Here is a 14,063-nt window from a genome sequence, read left to right on the forward strand (position 1 = left end):
CACTTCTTTTCGCCGACTCAAGTTGCGTAATTATAGCACATAAATAAGTGTCGAACAAATGTCAACATTTGTACAAATTTAGTACAAATGTATTTCTGCTGGCCTTAACAATGCAAGTGATCCACACAAGCTGAGAAATCAAGAGAAATATGTAGAAAGAAAAAGTTGTGTAATAAAGGGGAATAATATAAACATTGAAGAAACGTAGCTGGAGAGAGTCGGCAGGAATCTGTTGGTATTTAGAAAGCAATTCTGCCCCCTGTCTGCAAGTAAATGAATAGCTGCTTTGGTGCTGATTGATCAAATGTGTCTGATAACTTAAATATCGCATAACCCATCTCATGATGGGTGGAAGCTAAGAGTTCTCACAAGGTCTTTGCAACCCAATTTTTGAAAAATGTGCTGATGGTGTTGATTACTGATGCATTTGCAAGCTTCTGAATGTCAGCACTGATCTGGAAGGGGAAAAAACATAATTTAATCATAAACCAACTTTAACTAAATGCTTGGTCAAGATTTCTGGAAGTGGGAAAAAAAAAAAATCTGAGTTGTCCAAAAGTCAAGTCTTGCAATAACATTGCACAAAAGGATATTCCATGAAATGTTTTTGCAATACCCTGTTAACCTAATTTGTCCACAAACTTTTTTTTTTCTATAAGTAAACACCCTCATTAAATATAAATATTCATGTATTAACATTTTGAGTGATTTTCCCCACTGTATGAGATTCGACCCCAAGCAGAAAATCATCAATAAATGGCAGCAAGCAAACAGCAGAAAGTGAAAAAAACAAATCTTTAATGTGTATTTAGCAGACTACATTTACAGTTTCCTTTTCAGACAACATGACAAGAGTTTGTCGCTGAGGCTCTAGTTTTATGAGCAGCTAAAACGAGCCAAATCATCCGGTTTCCGCAAGCGAAGTCAGGTCCCTGAGGTTTTGGTCCGTGCTGGTGACTCGTTCATCTCCTGTAGCGATACCTCTTGAAGTGGAACCACAGCTGGAAGATCCCGTTGGCGAACTGGCAGCGGAACCCGTGTCGGTGCGAGTACTCCCACTCCCTGTTGACAATCTTAAAAGCGATGTCCTCGTACGGCGGCCCGGCGTGGAACCTCAAAATCCCAAAGTCCTTGTTGTCCGGACACGGCTCGAGGAAGTACTGAGGCGTGGAGCGCTTGTCGATCAGGTCCGGGTAGAAGATGTTGAACTTGTACCCCTGGACGATCTTGGGCGGCGGGTTGTCGAAGTCGTAGTGCGTCTGGTTGTACTTGTTCCACTCAAAGCCCGTGTGGACCCGGTTGAAGAAGCGCGGTTTGCGCGGACGGTACTTGTCCGCCCACAGGTACATCTTCCCGGAGACGGGGATCTCCACGCTGAACTGGGCCTCGTCGTTGCCCATGCCTTCTTTGGCCCGCCGCACGAAGGCGTCCTCCGCGCTTTCGCTGGCGTCGCCTGGAACGCCGGAGGAAGAAACTCTCGTTATTTGGACACGTGACGGTGACGTGTCTACTGCGTTTGTGTGTCGAGCGGAGAGGGCTTTTTACCTGTGACCTGAAGCTGCCTGCGGGCCAGCTGGAGCCGGTGCGCGTCTTCCTCTGGGGTGATGGTGTGAGTGTCCAGCGGCAGCTCAGACAGAGTGAGCAGAGTGGGACTGTAGCGACCAGAGTCGTACTCCGCCTGGCTCTGCTGGATGAGGTCCTCCTCCGTCAACACGGCCTCCGCCGCCTCTCCCTTCCCCTCCTCGTCTTTCCCTTCATCTTTCTCTCCTCCCTCTTCGTCTTGGCCGCCAGCCGTAGAGGTGGACGGGCCTGGCCCCTCTTCATCCTCCTCCATTTCTCTGTTCTTGTTTCTCCGGGATGAAGACGCCGACAGACCGCTCTCCTCCGCTGTCCTCTCTCTCGTTCTTTCCTCATCCCTAAAGAAGAAGAGGCTTTATGTTAAACTTTTTTTGTTTCTAATATCGTTACTTTATCTACTGTCCCCTTCCAAAAACATTTTTTTCTCGTTTTGTTACGTTATTACCTTTGACTTCAAATAATTCTATTGGGATTTCATGACATTCCCACACAAAGCACTGCGTGATTGTGACGACGAATGAAAAAGATCCATGATTTTCTTGTGTTTGACAAATAAAAACCTGAAAGGTGTGGTGTGAATTCATAGTTCACTCCCTTTACTTTGGTACATTTGAAGAAAATCTAAACAGAAGCAATACCCCAAACTCTGAATACCTAATTAAGAACGATCAATATATTATCTGAACTGGAAAAAAGTATGTCGGACCAGCAAACCTACCAAGACGTATGACCATCCATCTAAACCAATTACAGGGAAATACTGGAGGAAAACCCATTAGATGATGCAAAACATCTGTGACTGAGGAGGAGGCTCATCTTGCAGCAAGACAATTATGCAAAACGTGCAGTCAGAGCTCCATGGGAATGGTTTAGATCAAAGCTGTCGATCCGTCGTAAGGCTTAAACTGATGCTCACAGGTCTAATCTGCCTGAGCTGGAGCCAAACTGCAAAAATGGAAGATTTGCAGAGATGGGAGACGACCAAAAAAGACGCTTAGTTGGAAATGCAACAAGGAGGAAGGTCCACCAAGTATTGACTCAGGGCAGCTGAATACATATTCATGTTCCAAAATGCAGCACAATTTTTTTTTCCTCCCTAGAAAATCCTAATAAAAACATTGTAGTCACGGTCGCAACAAGACGAAATGTTTTGCAAGACGCCGTCTGCGGGGTCATCACAACTTACTCGTCTTCCTCGCTCCTCGGTTCCTCTTTGATGATGGGGAACAGAGGTTCGCTTTCCACTCCCTGCTCTTGTTTCAGTTTGAACAGCTTCTGACGCAGCACGTCCTGATGGCGCTCTCTCAACCTGGATGTTAAAAAAAACAAACACAATCTGTACTCCATCCAAGCCGACACACTCCGCAGGCGGCCCCTCGGATTTACGCCGTTTTCCATCCATGCAGTAATTCAGAAAACACGGACGGAGTGCGGCTCCTTTCTCACCGCGCTCTGGCCATGTAGACCCGAACTTGCTGCAGCAGACTCTCCCAGTAGCCGATGTCGAGATTGGATCCCCCGGCCCGGATCTTTCCCTCGATGTTCAGGTGCAGCGCCTGCAGCTGGCTGTAGGTTTTCCCTTTGAACACGGACTGGACGTCGGTGCTGACCGCTGTGTTGATGCCATCGCGTCGATCGCCTGAAGGTTAAAGTGGAGCACAACATGTCAAAGGTCTGGTATGTGTTTTTTTGCAGGGAGCGAATGTAAGTAGATAGCTAAATTCAAAAGTGGATAAAGGTTTTTTTAGCAATTTCTTGAAGTTTTTAGTTAGCGTGGAAGTTGATGTGATTTATGTATTCATTCTTAGGCTGCAAAAAATACTTTTGGAAGAGTGTAGAGCTTACACTCTGTAGGCAACAGACAAAATATTCTAAGTCTGCCGTAGAAAAAGTAAAGACTTGCAAGTCTTCGGGTTTTTCTAGCATTATGCTTTGACGCTCCCTCACAGCAGATTAAAATAGTTTGGTAATCATATACAACAGATATCACATCCATATATATTTTTTTTTTCTTTTCTCAAATATGGACACTACAGCACTAAAACGTCCATACCGGGTCCTTTCCCAGACGCTTCCAGTTTCCTCAGCTTGCTGATCTCGTCCTCGGTGATGGTCGTCATGTCTCTCCAGAAGTCCACGTTCTTGCCCTGCTCCAGCTCCATGTAGACCTTTCACATAGACACAGTTTACTGGAATAGTAAGGCTGAAGCTGAGTCATTATAAAACATCACTTGGTTTTGGTCTAAACCAGGGCTCTACGACCTCAAAACAAAAAAACAATGGGGATCACGAAGGGGAAGAGGTGTTACGCTCTGTGTGTTTTTTTTGTTTTTTTTTTTGCATAGCTATGCCACAGTGAAGCAGGATTGTGGGTGTTTAACTGAAGCAGAGAAGTAGCGTTGTGGTCCTTTTTTTCTCGTAAAGAAAATTCATTTAGAGCCACAGGATTTTTAAAGAATCGAAAAAATAACAACAGCTTAAATGGCAAAGTCTAGGTTGTTTTGTTTTTTTTTCCCTCTTAGCAACCTGAAATAAATTATGTTTCATGACAGCTGGTTTTTGGCCAGAGACTATGCAATGTATCAGTTCACACACAGTAAAAAGGGGAGATTTAAAGTTTTCTTCCACTTCACAAATGTTACACTGTGTGTTACTCTGTGTTGCTCTGACAAAATGAGGTCATGGCAAAGCACTGCAAAGACCAGTTAAGTACTAATCAGCCGCTGAACCTTTATGTCCTCCAGCAGGTCCTCCATGTCGGTGACAGTCAGTCCGTTGAGGAACGTGTACGGTTCGTGCATCTCCACGGCCAGATCGTCGTCCTCGGCACTGATGTACTTCGCCAGAAGGTCGATGGGTTTTGCACGGCCATCGCGGATTCTAATCTTGGACCTAAATCGACATTTTTGGACAACTGGATAAGTACGGTTCAGTGACGGTTTTTTATTTTTTGGCAATTACTTTGATTAAAAAAATAAATAAATAAAAAAAAATAAAAAAATAATATTGCACACTAGCCTTAGTTTGGCCTGCTGCAGGTGGAAGTTGTCCTCCTGTTCAGCCCAGGTTTTGAAGTGCTCGGCCTCTTTCTCTCTCTGCAGCATCTCCAGCTCCGTCTCTCTCATGGCTTTCTCTCGCTCCCGCTCCAGCCGCAGCTGCTTCACCTGAACGAGCGCGCAGCCAGCGTGATTACAACACACGACGCTGCCGGTGTGTTCCGGTCTCGAGAGGAGCACCGTTCTCGTGTTCCTACCTTTTGCAGCTCTCTTCGGTTCTCCTCCTGGATGCATTTGTTTCTCTCTTTCAGCTCTTTTTCGCTGAAATGGCCAATGCCCTTCTTGTCCAGCGCCTGAAGCACAAAAACACAGAGACGAATCGGGATGGGGAAACAACGTTTAGGTTTAGGAATAATGGGTCAAACGTCTCGGTGGAGAACTGACTTTCTGCCATTTGAATGTGCCCAGCAGGTTGTTGTCTCCAAACGGGTTGTCTGCGTTGGTGTATCCCATGTATTCTTCGCTCCAGCCCATCTTCTCCCTCCTTTTCTTTTCCTTCGCTTCCTTCTTCGCCAGTCGTCTGGCTCTCTTCTCCTCTGGCGTCTCCAGGGCTTTCATCAGCTCTTTCTGTTTCTTCCTCTCCTCTTTCTCTTTGACTTCAAGGTTCTCATTGTCTGAGTCGGAGCTCTCCGAGGAGTCGGACGCGCTGGACCCCCGCCTCCCTCTGCGCCTATCATCTCTCTCTTTGCTCTTCTTGCTCCTCCCTCGCTCCCTATCCTCGCTCCTCTTCTTCCTCTCTCTGCTTCTGTCACTTTTCCTTTCCTGGTCCCTCGTCTCTCTGCCTCTTGCTGGACTCCCTCGTTCAGGACTTTTTCTCCGTCTCCTCCTCTCTCTGTCGCTGCTTCCGCTGCTCGAGCCTGAGCCGGACTGGGACCTTCCCTTCCTTCTCTCCGTCTCCTTCCCTCTTCTTCTCATCTTGGAATTGTCTGAATCAGGACTGAAAAGAAAACAGATTATTTGTATGAACACTACAAATACTGCAAGTGTTATTTTATGTAAAGGAAAACATTAGAATGGTCGAGATTAACCTTCCAGAAATGACAATAGAAATAAAGCCAAAACACATTTTGGTGAAAGTGTGGAAATCCACTAATATTTCACAAAATGCCAATTTTATTAAAAACCTACTTATGAGAAAAGCGACTAGAAACAATTTAGAACAAAAATGTCAAATTATTCTACAGGTAATAAACTGTATCTTAGGTGAGTCTAACTGATTTTTTACAAAAAGAGTCTCGCTAGAAGCTTTAAATCAGTGCAAAACCCCATATTGTTGGCATCTGTCGTGTTTTACTTTTCCACTGTGTGCAGAAGACTGCCAAAGTAACATAAAAAACTGCGTAAGAGGCTGTTGATTAAAGGCTAACACCTACTATTTGGGGCTAATCGTTGTGTCGGATGTTATCACACAGGACATGCGTCAACTTCATTATTTGCATCCATAACAAACCCAGGAATCCATTACCTTGACGATCGACCTTTCGATCTGCTGCTCCGGTGCTCTCTTCGCCTCCTGTCAGCCTCCGAGCCGCTGCCGGACCCGGATCGGCCCCAGTGCTGAGGCCGACGGCGGACTGGAGATCCATGATTTGAGGCCGCGCTGCTGCTGCTCGATCTAGTTCGTCCGTGGGCGGCTCTTCTGGCGTCCGGAGACCTACTACGGCCTCTCCTCTCGTCTGGAGATTGAGATTTGCTTATTTTAGACTTGTTTCGCCTATCTCGACTCCGACTTCTGGTTCTGGACCGGGTCCTGCGTCGCGATTTCGAACCCATCACGAACTTAACTGCTGTACGGGGCCCGAGAGGAAGTCTGTCGCGTAAATAAGACGTAATAATGAGCAACGCAAAGGCAGATCACTCGTCCAATTTTAGAGTGCAAATAACAAATGCGGAAATAGTATTATTTTTTAAATAAAAGCAATAAGGAAAAATAGCACAAATTTTACATTTTCCGATTTCCAAAAGGCATCGCTAAGGCCACCTATATAAGCCCTTGTAGAAACTCTTGCGCAAAATATATACGTCATAATAAACTACAAAACATAAATAAAAACAAATGCGCTGCACACTGTAATGTTTGTACTAAGCTAGTGTTTTGTACCGTTTGTGATTCTGATATTTAATTAATAAACCAACTGTCCTCCATACCAGTAAGCACATTTTAGTGTATGTAACAGTTGAGTGAATGAAATGGAAAATACAAAAATCTATATTTTGAAATATTAATTCAATTTGCTCGCTTGCCGAGATTCATGAATATCTTCATTATAATTTTATGGAAAGGGACATATCCCTTTCTAGTCAAACTTGAAAAGGATATCTCAGTAAGGATAAGAGATAGTGTAAAGCACAGTTCATGAATAAACTAATAAGACCAAACGGTAGTCTTTTCCCAATATTTTGCTCTTTTTATTACTCAGATAGGAAGTGTCATAGAGGTTGAGTGTGAAAATACATTGAGACATTAAGATACTAACTGAAAGAAGATCAACTAAACTGTTTATTAAAGCATCTGACACCATGTCTTAAATACATGGTTTACTGGATTTTGGTTTGCAGAGAATATGCGTTCCCTCTTAGAAATAAGATTACACAGGGCATTCCTTTTATGCGTTTTATTTTCAGGTATATAGTACAAATACCGCGACAGACTGGCGACCTGTCCAGGGTGAACCCCGCCTCTCGCCCGAAACGTTAGCTGGAGATAGGCACCAGCAACCCTGCTGACCCCAGGGACAAGGGTGTACAGACAATGGATGGATGGATGGATGGATTAATGGATGGATGGATGGATGGTACAAATACATTTTTTTTTAACTTTCGCAACAAAACGCAGAAAACAAAAAAACCTAGCAACTGTATTAATTATGCCAATTCACAGAACTGATTGAAAACTTTTCAAAGTACACTAACTGATCTATAAAGCTTAATTAATTATTATAGACATTCTTAGATTCTTTTAAAAATATTGTTAAAATATTGTATCATGTTGAGGGATGCGCCTAGGGCATGCTACAAACTCATAAAAGGGGGGAAAAAAAGTTTACATATGAAAAATGGACTACAACTCCCAAGCAACACCAGGCGCCATTACCTGTTTTCAGAGTACAGGGGACTCCTTTCTGCAACATATTTCCCTATCTAGTCTTCTCCGCCTGTGGTTAGAACTACAGAGCTGACAACTATCAGCAGTGTGTTAGTTTAGTACAGTTAGAGATGGCTGCTAATATTGTTGCTGTCTGAACTCGGCGTTGTTCGTAGTTACAAAGTGTTTCCGCCGCAGTTAGATCGGCTCCAGCTGCTCGGTAAGGGACAGCTTGCAAGCTAACCTTAGCCGATAGCCTGTGGTAGATTTACGGGCTTATATCCGCTGCTGTCCTGCCAGGTAAATAAGCTAAAGCTGCTCAGCCACGATGTTTTTCTCGTTTCAGCCATTTCTCAGTATTGACATTGATAAGTAGTGAATTTGTTCTGAGAAGCTCTGTTTGGTCTGTGCGCAGGTTCGGCCTGTTTTTTTGTTGTTTCTGAACATCTACAGAAAGGAGAGGAAAAGAAAAGCAGAAGTTGTTGGGGGTAGGCTGTATTGTTAGCTAGGCTAACGTAGACGCTTTGGTGTAAACAAAAGCGTCAGCTGCTGACTCCGGATTATCGTGAAAGCTTCACAAAAACAGTATGGCGCAACACGACCCCTCTCATGTAGCCAGCTCTCAAAAAGCACTGATGTTGGAAATGAAGAGCCTTCAGGAGGAGCCTGTTGAGGGATTCAAGATAACTCTGGTGGACGAGGCTGATCTGTACAACTGGGAAGTGGCCATCTTTGGACCACCAAACACTCACTATGAAGGAGGATATTTTAAGGTGAGAAGTTTATTACATTGTCAACAAAGTTTAAGACTGACACAAGAGAAATAGAAAATGCAGTGGATGATCTCAGATGCATGCATGCATGCATCCTTTGGAGTCGGGAAAAGCATTGGATTTAATTGTACTCTTTTTCAGACCTAAAAAAAATAATAAATAGTTTATTTTAAAATTTGTCAGCGCTGCAGGTTCTTTGACAGAGGTGAATCCAAAAGAAAAGGGTGAAAAACCTTCAAGGTCATTCATATAGTTGCATGAAAGCATATGTTTTTTACCTTAAATTTTTGGTAAGGTTTTAAATAAAAAATTCTTCAAAGCAGATGCTTGCTGTGTTTATTAACCACATATTAACCACAATCAGAAAATTCACAGTTGGTTTTTTTTTTTGTTTGTTTGTTTTTTAAGCGTTAGCTGGACAGTGACTTGTTCAAAATGTACAGGATTCCAAAAACTGATTCAATTAGTTTGTCCGTACGTCTGTCCAACAATCAGTTTCTTTTGTTAATGTTTTTTTTTGGTCGGGCTTCTTATTTAAAGTCTTGTTACAGAAGAAGTTAGAAGCCTTTTGCCCCAAACTTATGATAAAGGTTTGAAATAAAAATGACTTTTCAAAGTCTGTGTAACAAGTGCTTTGTATTTTCACCTGAAAATGTGTAGTAACCCTGTATCCTCATGTTTTTTTTTTTTTGTTTTTTTTTGTTCAAGGCTCGGATCAAGTTCCCTACAGACTACCCATACTCTCCACCTGCTTTCCGCTTCCTCACTAAAATGTGGCATCCCAACATTTATGAGGTCAAGTATCACAGCCAAAAGCAGCTTGTGATTTTTCTTTGCATCACATGTTTCAAGACCCACAGTACAGTGAAATAAGACGGCTTCTCCTGCTCTTAGAATGGGGACGTGTGCATTTCTATCCTGCACCCGCCAGTGGACGACCCGCAGAGTGGAGAGCTGCCTTCAGAAAGATGGAATCCCACCCAGAATGTCCGGTCAGCAGCTCCCTCGTCGTTTTCTCTCTTAATATGTATCTTCCTTCTGATTTTTTTCTACTCCCTGCTCTGTCCTCTCTCCGCTGCTTCAATAATCTAGCTGGCACAGAGTCTTATCACATGACATTCATTATTGGTACCGTCTTCTTCAGCTGTTCAAGATCCACCCACGAAAATATTTTACATACATATTCACGTTGTTTTTATGTATTGTGTTGATAGCTAGGCTGAGCGTACATGTTTGCATAACTAGGGTAGTTTAAAAAGAAAGGCGTGAATCATATTTATTCAGGTGGTCATTGGAACATCCGATTTTATTATTTTTTTCTGACAAGTGAATGCATCGTACCTTTGTTGACAAGGACGCTCTTTGATGTGGAAGTCTGAGTCAAGAAGATTCAAATGACCTATTTTTGGCTAAGCTAGAAAAAAGAAGGGATCAAAGCTTTACAAAAATTGGCAATCAGCTACAAATGATGATTGGTGCAATGCATTCTCTCGATTTTCATGCAAGTTTTACAAGCCATTTACAGATGCTGTAAGGACTCTATGAAAGGAAAAAAATAAGCACAGGTTTATACGGTTACAGCAGCAGAGCTGGCTGTGCTCCAGCTGCAGGGCTCTGATGTTATGTACTCTCAATTAATCCTCTTACAAGCTGAAATATCCCCTGAGAAAAAGAAAATTTGGTTTCTAATCTTGTCACCTACTCACACCGACCAATCGCTTTTAGTTCCACCTGCGATTCGTTTCAAGTTTTCCTGTGACGTCGTTCAACATGTAGAATGCTCTTCACATGCAATCTGAGTCGGCGCTTCGCATGAATGGAGCAGAGCGGCAAGTTGAACTGTACTCTTTTTCTGGGAATAAGAAAAGCAAAATGCTTCGTCTGCATTTTGACAACCTATTAAAAGTTTTTAGCTTCCACAGAATTGCAAGAATATTCAAACTTTTCTTATTTCGCCTTCTGTTTGCAGATGTGACAAACTTGGACATTTACAGCATATTCAAAACCCATTACAAGAACTCCTGAAACAATAGCTCATATGATTACGCTAGATCTGAAAATTGAACTAGAGTTTACAGTTTAGCTAACTAATGTTTTTTGTCGGCACCATTTATCTGCTGCTGTGGTAAAACCTGTTTCCTACTATGCATTGCTAAACAAACACAGGGGAAATATTAAAACAGGAACAGAATCTGCTCAGGTTGCTTAGAGTGTAGCTTTTTTTTTTTTCTTTTCTTTTCTTTTTTTCAAATCAATGACTAAACCAACGCCACGGCTGCTGCTGCTGCTGCTGCTGCTGCTGCTGCTGCTGCGGCCACAAACCGCAGCTGCTGCATCCTGCTTCCAAAAGTGGCCCACTCTACATTATTCACTAAGCCACCTTGTAAAATGTGAAGCCTCTTCAGGCAGAGTAACAAAGCATTTCTACCAAGTATGTTTGCTAACTTTGCTTGAAATACATTTCTGTTTTCAACAGATATTAAGATATTAAGAGTTGTATATAGGTCACCAAAAGTAAGTTGGATTGAAAGGGATCTCCAAGTTTTCTTCAGTTTCTTAAATTGCACACTTTTAAAAACCAGAGACAGAGCAGTGAGTGCTAGCTTATCTCTCTTCTTTTATTTTTGGTCTGCTTTTAGAACCATTTTACTAAGCGTGATCTCGCTGCTGAACGAGCCCAACACCTTTTCCCCCGCCAACGTGGACGCCTCCGTCATGTACCGCAAATGGAGGGACAGCAAAGGCAAGGACCGGGAGTACGTAGAGATCATCAGGTAAACGGCTCCCAACGATTTGGACATGTGGCAGATTAGCTCACTTTGTTGTTTTTAGCCCCTTTTGAATTGTCCCATAGCAACGCTCAATGTGACACACTGTGTTTCTGGAAACCACAAGCCTGACTGCGTTTTGGGGGAATTTTATGTGATGGACTAACACAAAGTGGTGCCCGATTGTGAAGTGGAAGGCAAATGATGCGTTGTTTTAAACATATTTTTTTTTTTTTGACAAATCAGTAATATAAATGGTGTGCAATTTCGTCAGATGTTGTTACATGGCTGTAAAAATAAAAAAAGAAAAGATGTAAATATTTTGGGGGGTTTTGTGACTGTATTAAGGCACAGACCCACCAGTGGATGAGCACTAGGCTTTTGTTTGTTTGTTTACAAAGTAGCTGACTTCTGTACTTAATTGTACTGGATTTAATTTTGTGAATTCAGAATAAAAAAAGATCTGATTCCACTTTAATATTTTTATTTAAAAAAAATCCCAAAAACCCAATAAGTTGAAATTTGTACTTTTGCAGGCAAGCTGCTGTATTTCCTAACTTTTAAAAAACATTGAACTTATGTAGGCCACAAAGCCCATAACCGTGATGCCTTAAACTCTCTGCCCTCAGGAAACAAGTGATGGCCACCAAAGCGGAAGCTGAGCGCGACGGAGTCAAGGTGCCCACCACTCTGGCCGAGTACTGCGTCCGCACGCGCGCTCCGGCCCCCGACGAGGGCTCCGACCTCTTCTACGACTATTACTACGACGACGACGACGTGGAGGGAGAGGACGGCGACTGCTGCTACGACGAGGACGACTCGGGCAACGAGGAGTCGTGATGCGCTTTTGCGGCAAAAGCGCCTGATCTATCCGCGACGAATGCTCCTCCTTTCTCTCTGCCCGGGTTGCCAGATACTCCAGGTTTACAACCAAGATTGGAAGCTTCCTTCTTCTAAATCAATAAGAGCTTTTTTTCCCTTGAGCCTTAGAGGTTAAAAGTTGATGCCTCGCCCTGAGAGGGTCAGACTTGGTAAAGTTTTTGCACCAGCAAAAAAAAAAAAAAAAGGAAGAAAAAAATGTCACCAGTTCCTTTATGTTTCCAGTCGTCATCATCACCTACACCTTAGTTTTGAGAGAATTTCCTAAATGCTCACATTTTTTCCAGCGTTGTTAGATCATGCGTTTAGCATAAAGTGTTGTTAATGGGTAAGTACCACTGCTAACAATGACATGTTCACTGGTGTAACCTCTCCAAAACATTACTCGGCCTCTTTCTCCCGTTCTCGCGTTTGTATTTCTCTTAATTGTAAGTGGCTGCTGCTCTCTGGTGGAAACTGAAGAATTCACGCGGCCTGTTTGTGCTGGACAAAGCTCTGCAAATGTCAAACGTTTCTTAAGTTTCACAGCGTCTCTCTCTCTCTCTCTCTCTCTATTTCTCTCTCTCTCTCTTTCTGTCTCTCTTTGGTAGGAAAAGACACAAATGAATTGTTACGTGACAGTGTTTTCTTTGTGCATGCCAGAGCATCTTCGAAAGCTTTTCATCTCTCTCTTACTTACTGGTGGACTGCTTCCTCCCTCCTTTCACGGCCTGGGACGACGCAAAGACTTTGACGTGATGACGGAGAAGTCGGCTCTTCACATGAACATTTTTACTAACACGAGACTGATGTTTGCTGGCTTTCTTCTGGTTACTGTTGGACGCGTTTCTGCGGGGAAGGGGGGGTTGTGTTGTTCGGGGTAGTGAGCGGTTTTTTTTTGTTTGTTTGTTTTTTGAGGGAAACGGGGACAGAAGGAACTGTTGATCAGAATTGTATTTCTCCTTAGGCTCGGTCTCGGCGACGCCTGACGGACCCAAAGACCTGAAGCATTGTGTTGAAGAAATCCTTCAACGTTTTGACTAGTGTTTGGCGTGTTTTTTGTCTTTGTTTGCTTTTTCCTCTCTTGCAAGCTTTATCATTATAGTTGGCTTTTTTTTTTCTTTTAGACATTTTGCCTGCACTGTTTACTCAAAAGGTTGACCAAGAGACCTGTAGATAGTGTTTGTAAGAGGATGGAGTGCTAGGATTACTGATGTTTTCACCCCTTCCAAGTGGAAGTATAAAGAATCAGATTGCTCTTTTATTTCTCATGACTATTCTTTGTGTTAGTTAAAAGTGGACAGATTTTGATAATATTTTTAGAGTGTATGGGTGTCCTGCATATATTTTTTATATATATTTTTTTCCTGCCAGCAATATTAATTTTTCTTTCTGTTAAATTGGGACATCATAATGAATTTCTCAGGAGAAAATTACATGCGACAAAACAATTAAGACGAGTAACTAATTTCCTTTGGTGGTCTTCAGTATTGGTTTACAGCTTCTGCAGGAACCATAATCAATATGCACACGTAGCTGTACAAACGATCACCATGTTTTATTTACCTGTGTCTGTTTTTTTATTTCAGCTATTTAAAACTGAGAAATAAAGATTTATTTGAAAGAACGACATGCGAGTTGACATTTGAGTTTAGTCCTACCTATTTGTGCAGCGATCCTATGCAGCCAACGGAAATCTGGAAAAGCATGAAATTTTATTAAATATGGAAAAAATTAATTGTGAATGGAAAAAAGTTTCAGTTTCAGATTTGTTTTATTACCTAACATAAAAATTAAACTTTTTCAAAACTTAAAAAAAAGCTAAATTTTAACAAGTATGTTTAAAGACCATTATATATTTATAAATTAAGATCTAGAATGAGGCTATAATTATGTATGGAAGGGTTCAGGTTGAACTAACTTAATGGTTTTAGTAAAGCACAAC

At 42.4% G+C, this 14,063-nt stretch overlaps 2 protein-coding genes across 2 annotated transcripts; one reads left to right on the forward strand and one right to left on the reverse strand.

The window, feature by feature from the left end:
* Positions 1-776: 776 nt before the first annotated feature.
* On the reverse strand, positions 777-6,456 carry cactin. The gene is made up of 10 exons (XM_007571180.2): positions 6,100-6,456; positions 5,019-5,571; positions 4,832-4,927; positions 4,597-4,742; positions 4,308-4,470; positions 3,632-3,746; positions 3,025-3,217; positions 2,765-2,887; positions 1,546-1,916; positions 777-1,453 (listed from the first exon to the last, which is right to left on the reverse strand). Exons 1-10 carry the CDS (start codon positions 6,405-6,407, stop codon positions 963-965), a joined length of 2,559 nt encoding a protein of 852 aa, XP_007571242.1. The 5' UTR covers positions 6,408-6,456; the 3' UTR covers positions 777-962.
* Positions 6,457-7,699: 1,243 nt separating this feature from the next.
* Positions 7,700-13,465, forward strand: cdc34b (cell division cycle 34 homolog (S. cerevisiae) b). The gene is made up of 6 exons (XM_007571182.2): positions 7,700-8,019; positions 8,135-8,492; positions 9,201-9,287; positions 9,387-9,484; positions 11,132-11,266; positions 11,890-13,465. Exons 2-6 carry the CDS (start codon positions 8,307-8,309, stop codon positions 12,098-12,100), a joined length of 717 nt encoding a protein of 238 aa, XP_007571244.1. The 5' UTR covers positions 7,700-8,019; positions 8,135-8,306; the 3' UTR covers positions 12,101-13,465.
* Positions 13,466-14,063: the final 598 nt, after the last annotated feature.

This window comes from Poecilia formosa, unplaced genomic scaffold, assembly GCF_000485575.1.
Source record: "Poecilia formosa unplaced genomic scaffold, Poecilia_formosa-5.1.2 Scaffold275, whole genome shotgun sequence".
Lineage (NCBI taxonomy): Eukaryota > Metazoa > Chordata > Actinopteri > Cyprinodontiformes > Poeciliidae > Poecilia > Poecilia formosa.

Coding starts and splice junctions, on each gene's coding strand:
- cactin (XM_007571180.2), bottom strand. CDS start 6,407: ATGGGTTCGAAATCGCGACGCAGGACCCGGTCCAGAACCAGAAGTCGG. Junction 4,743..4,831: donor ACCGAAGAGAGCTGCAAAAG/GTAGGAACACGA, acceptor GCGCTCGTTCAG/GTGAAGCAGCTGCGGCTGGA. Junction 4,471..4,596: donor CTGCAGCAGGCCAAACTAAG/GCTAGTGTGCAA, acceptor ATGTCGATTTAG/GTCCAAGATTAGAATCCGCG.
- cdc34b (XM_007571182.2), top strand. CDS start 8,307: ATGGCGCAACACGACCCCTCTCATGTAGCCAGCTCTCAAAAAGCACTG. Junction 9,288..9,386: donor GGCATCCCAACATTTATGAG/GTCAAGTATCAC, acceptor TCCTGCTCTTAG/AATGGGGACGTGTGCATTTC. Junction 11,267..11,889: donor GAGTACGTAGAGATCATCAG/GTAAACGGCTCC, acceptor CTCTGCCCTCAG/GAAACAAGTGATGGCCACCA.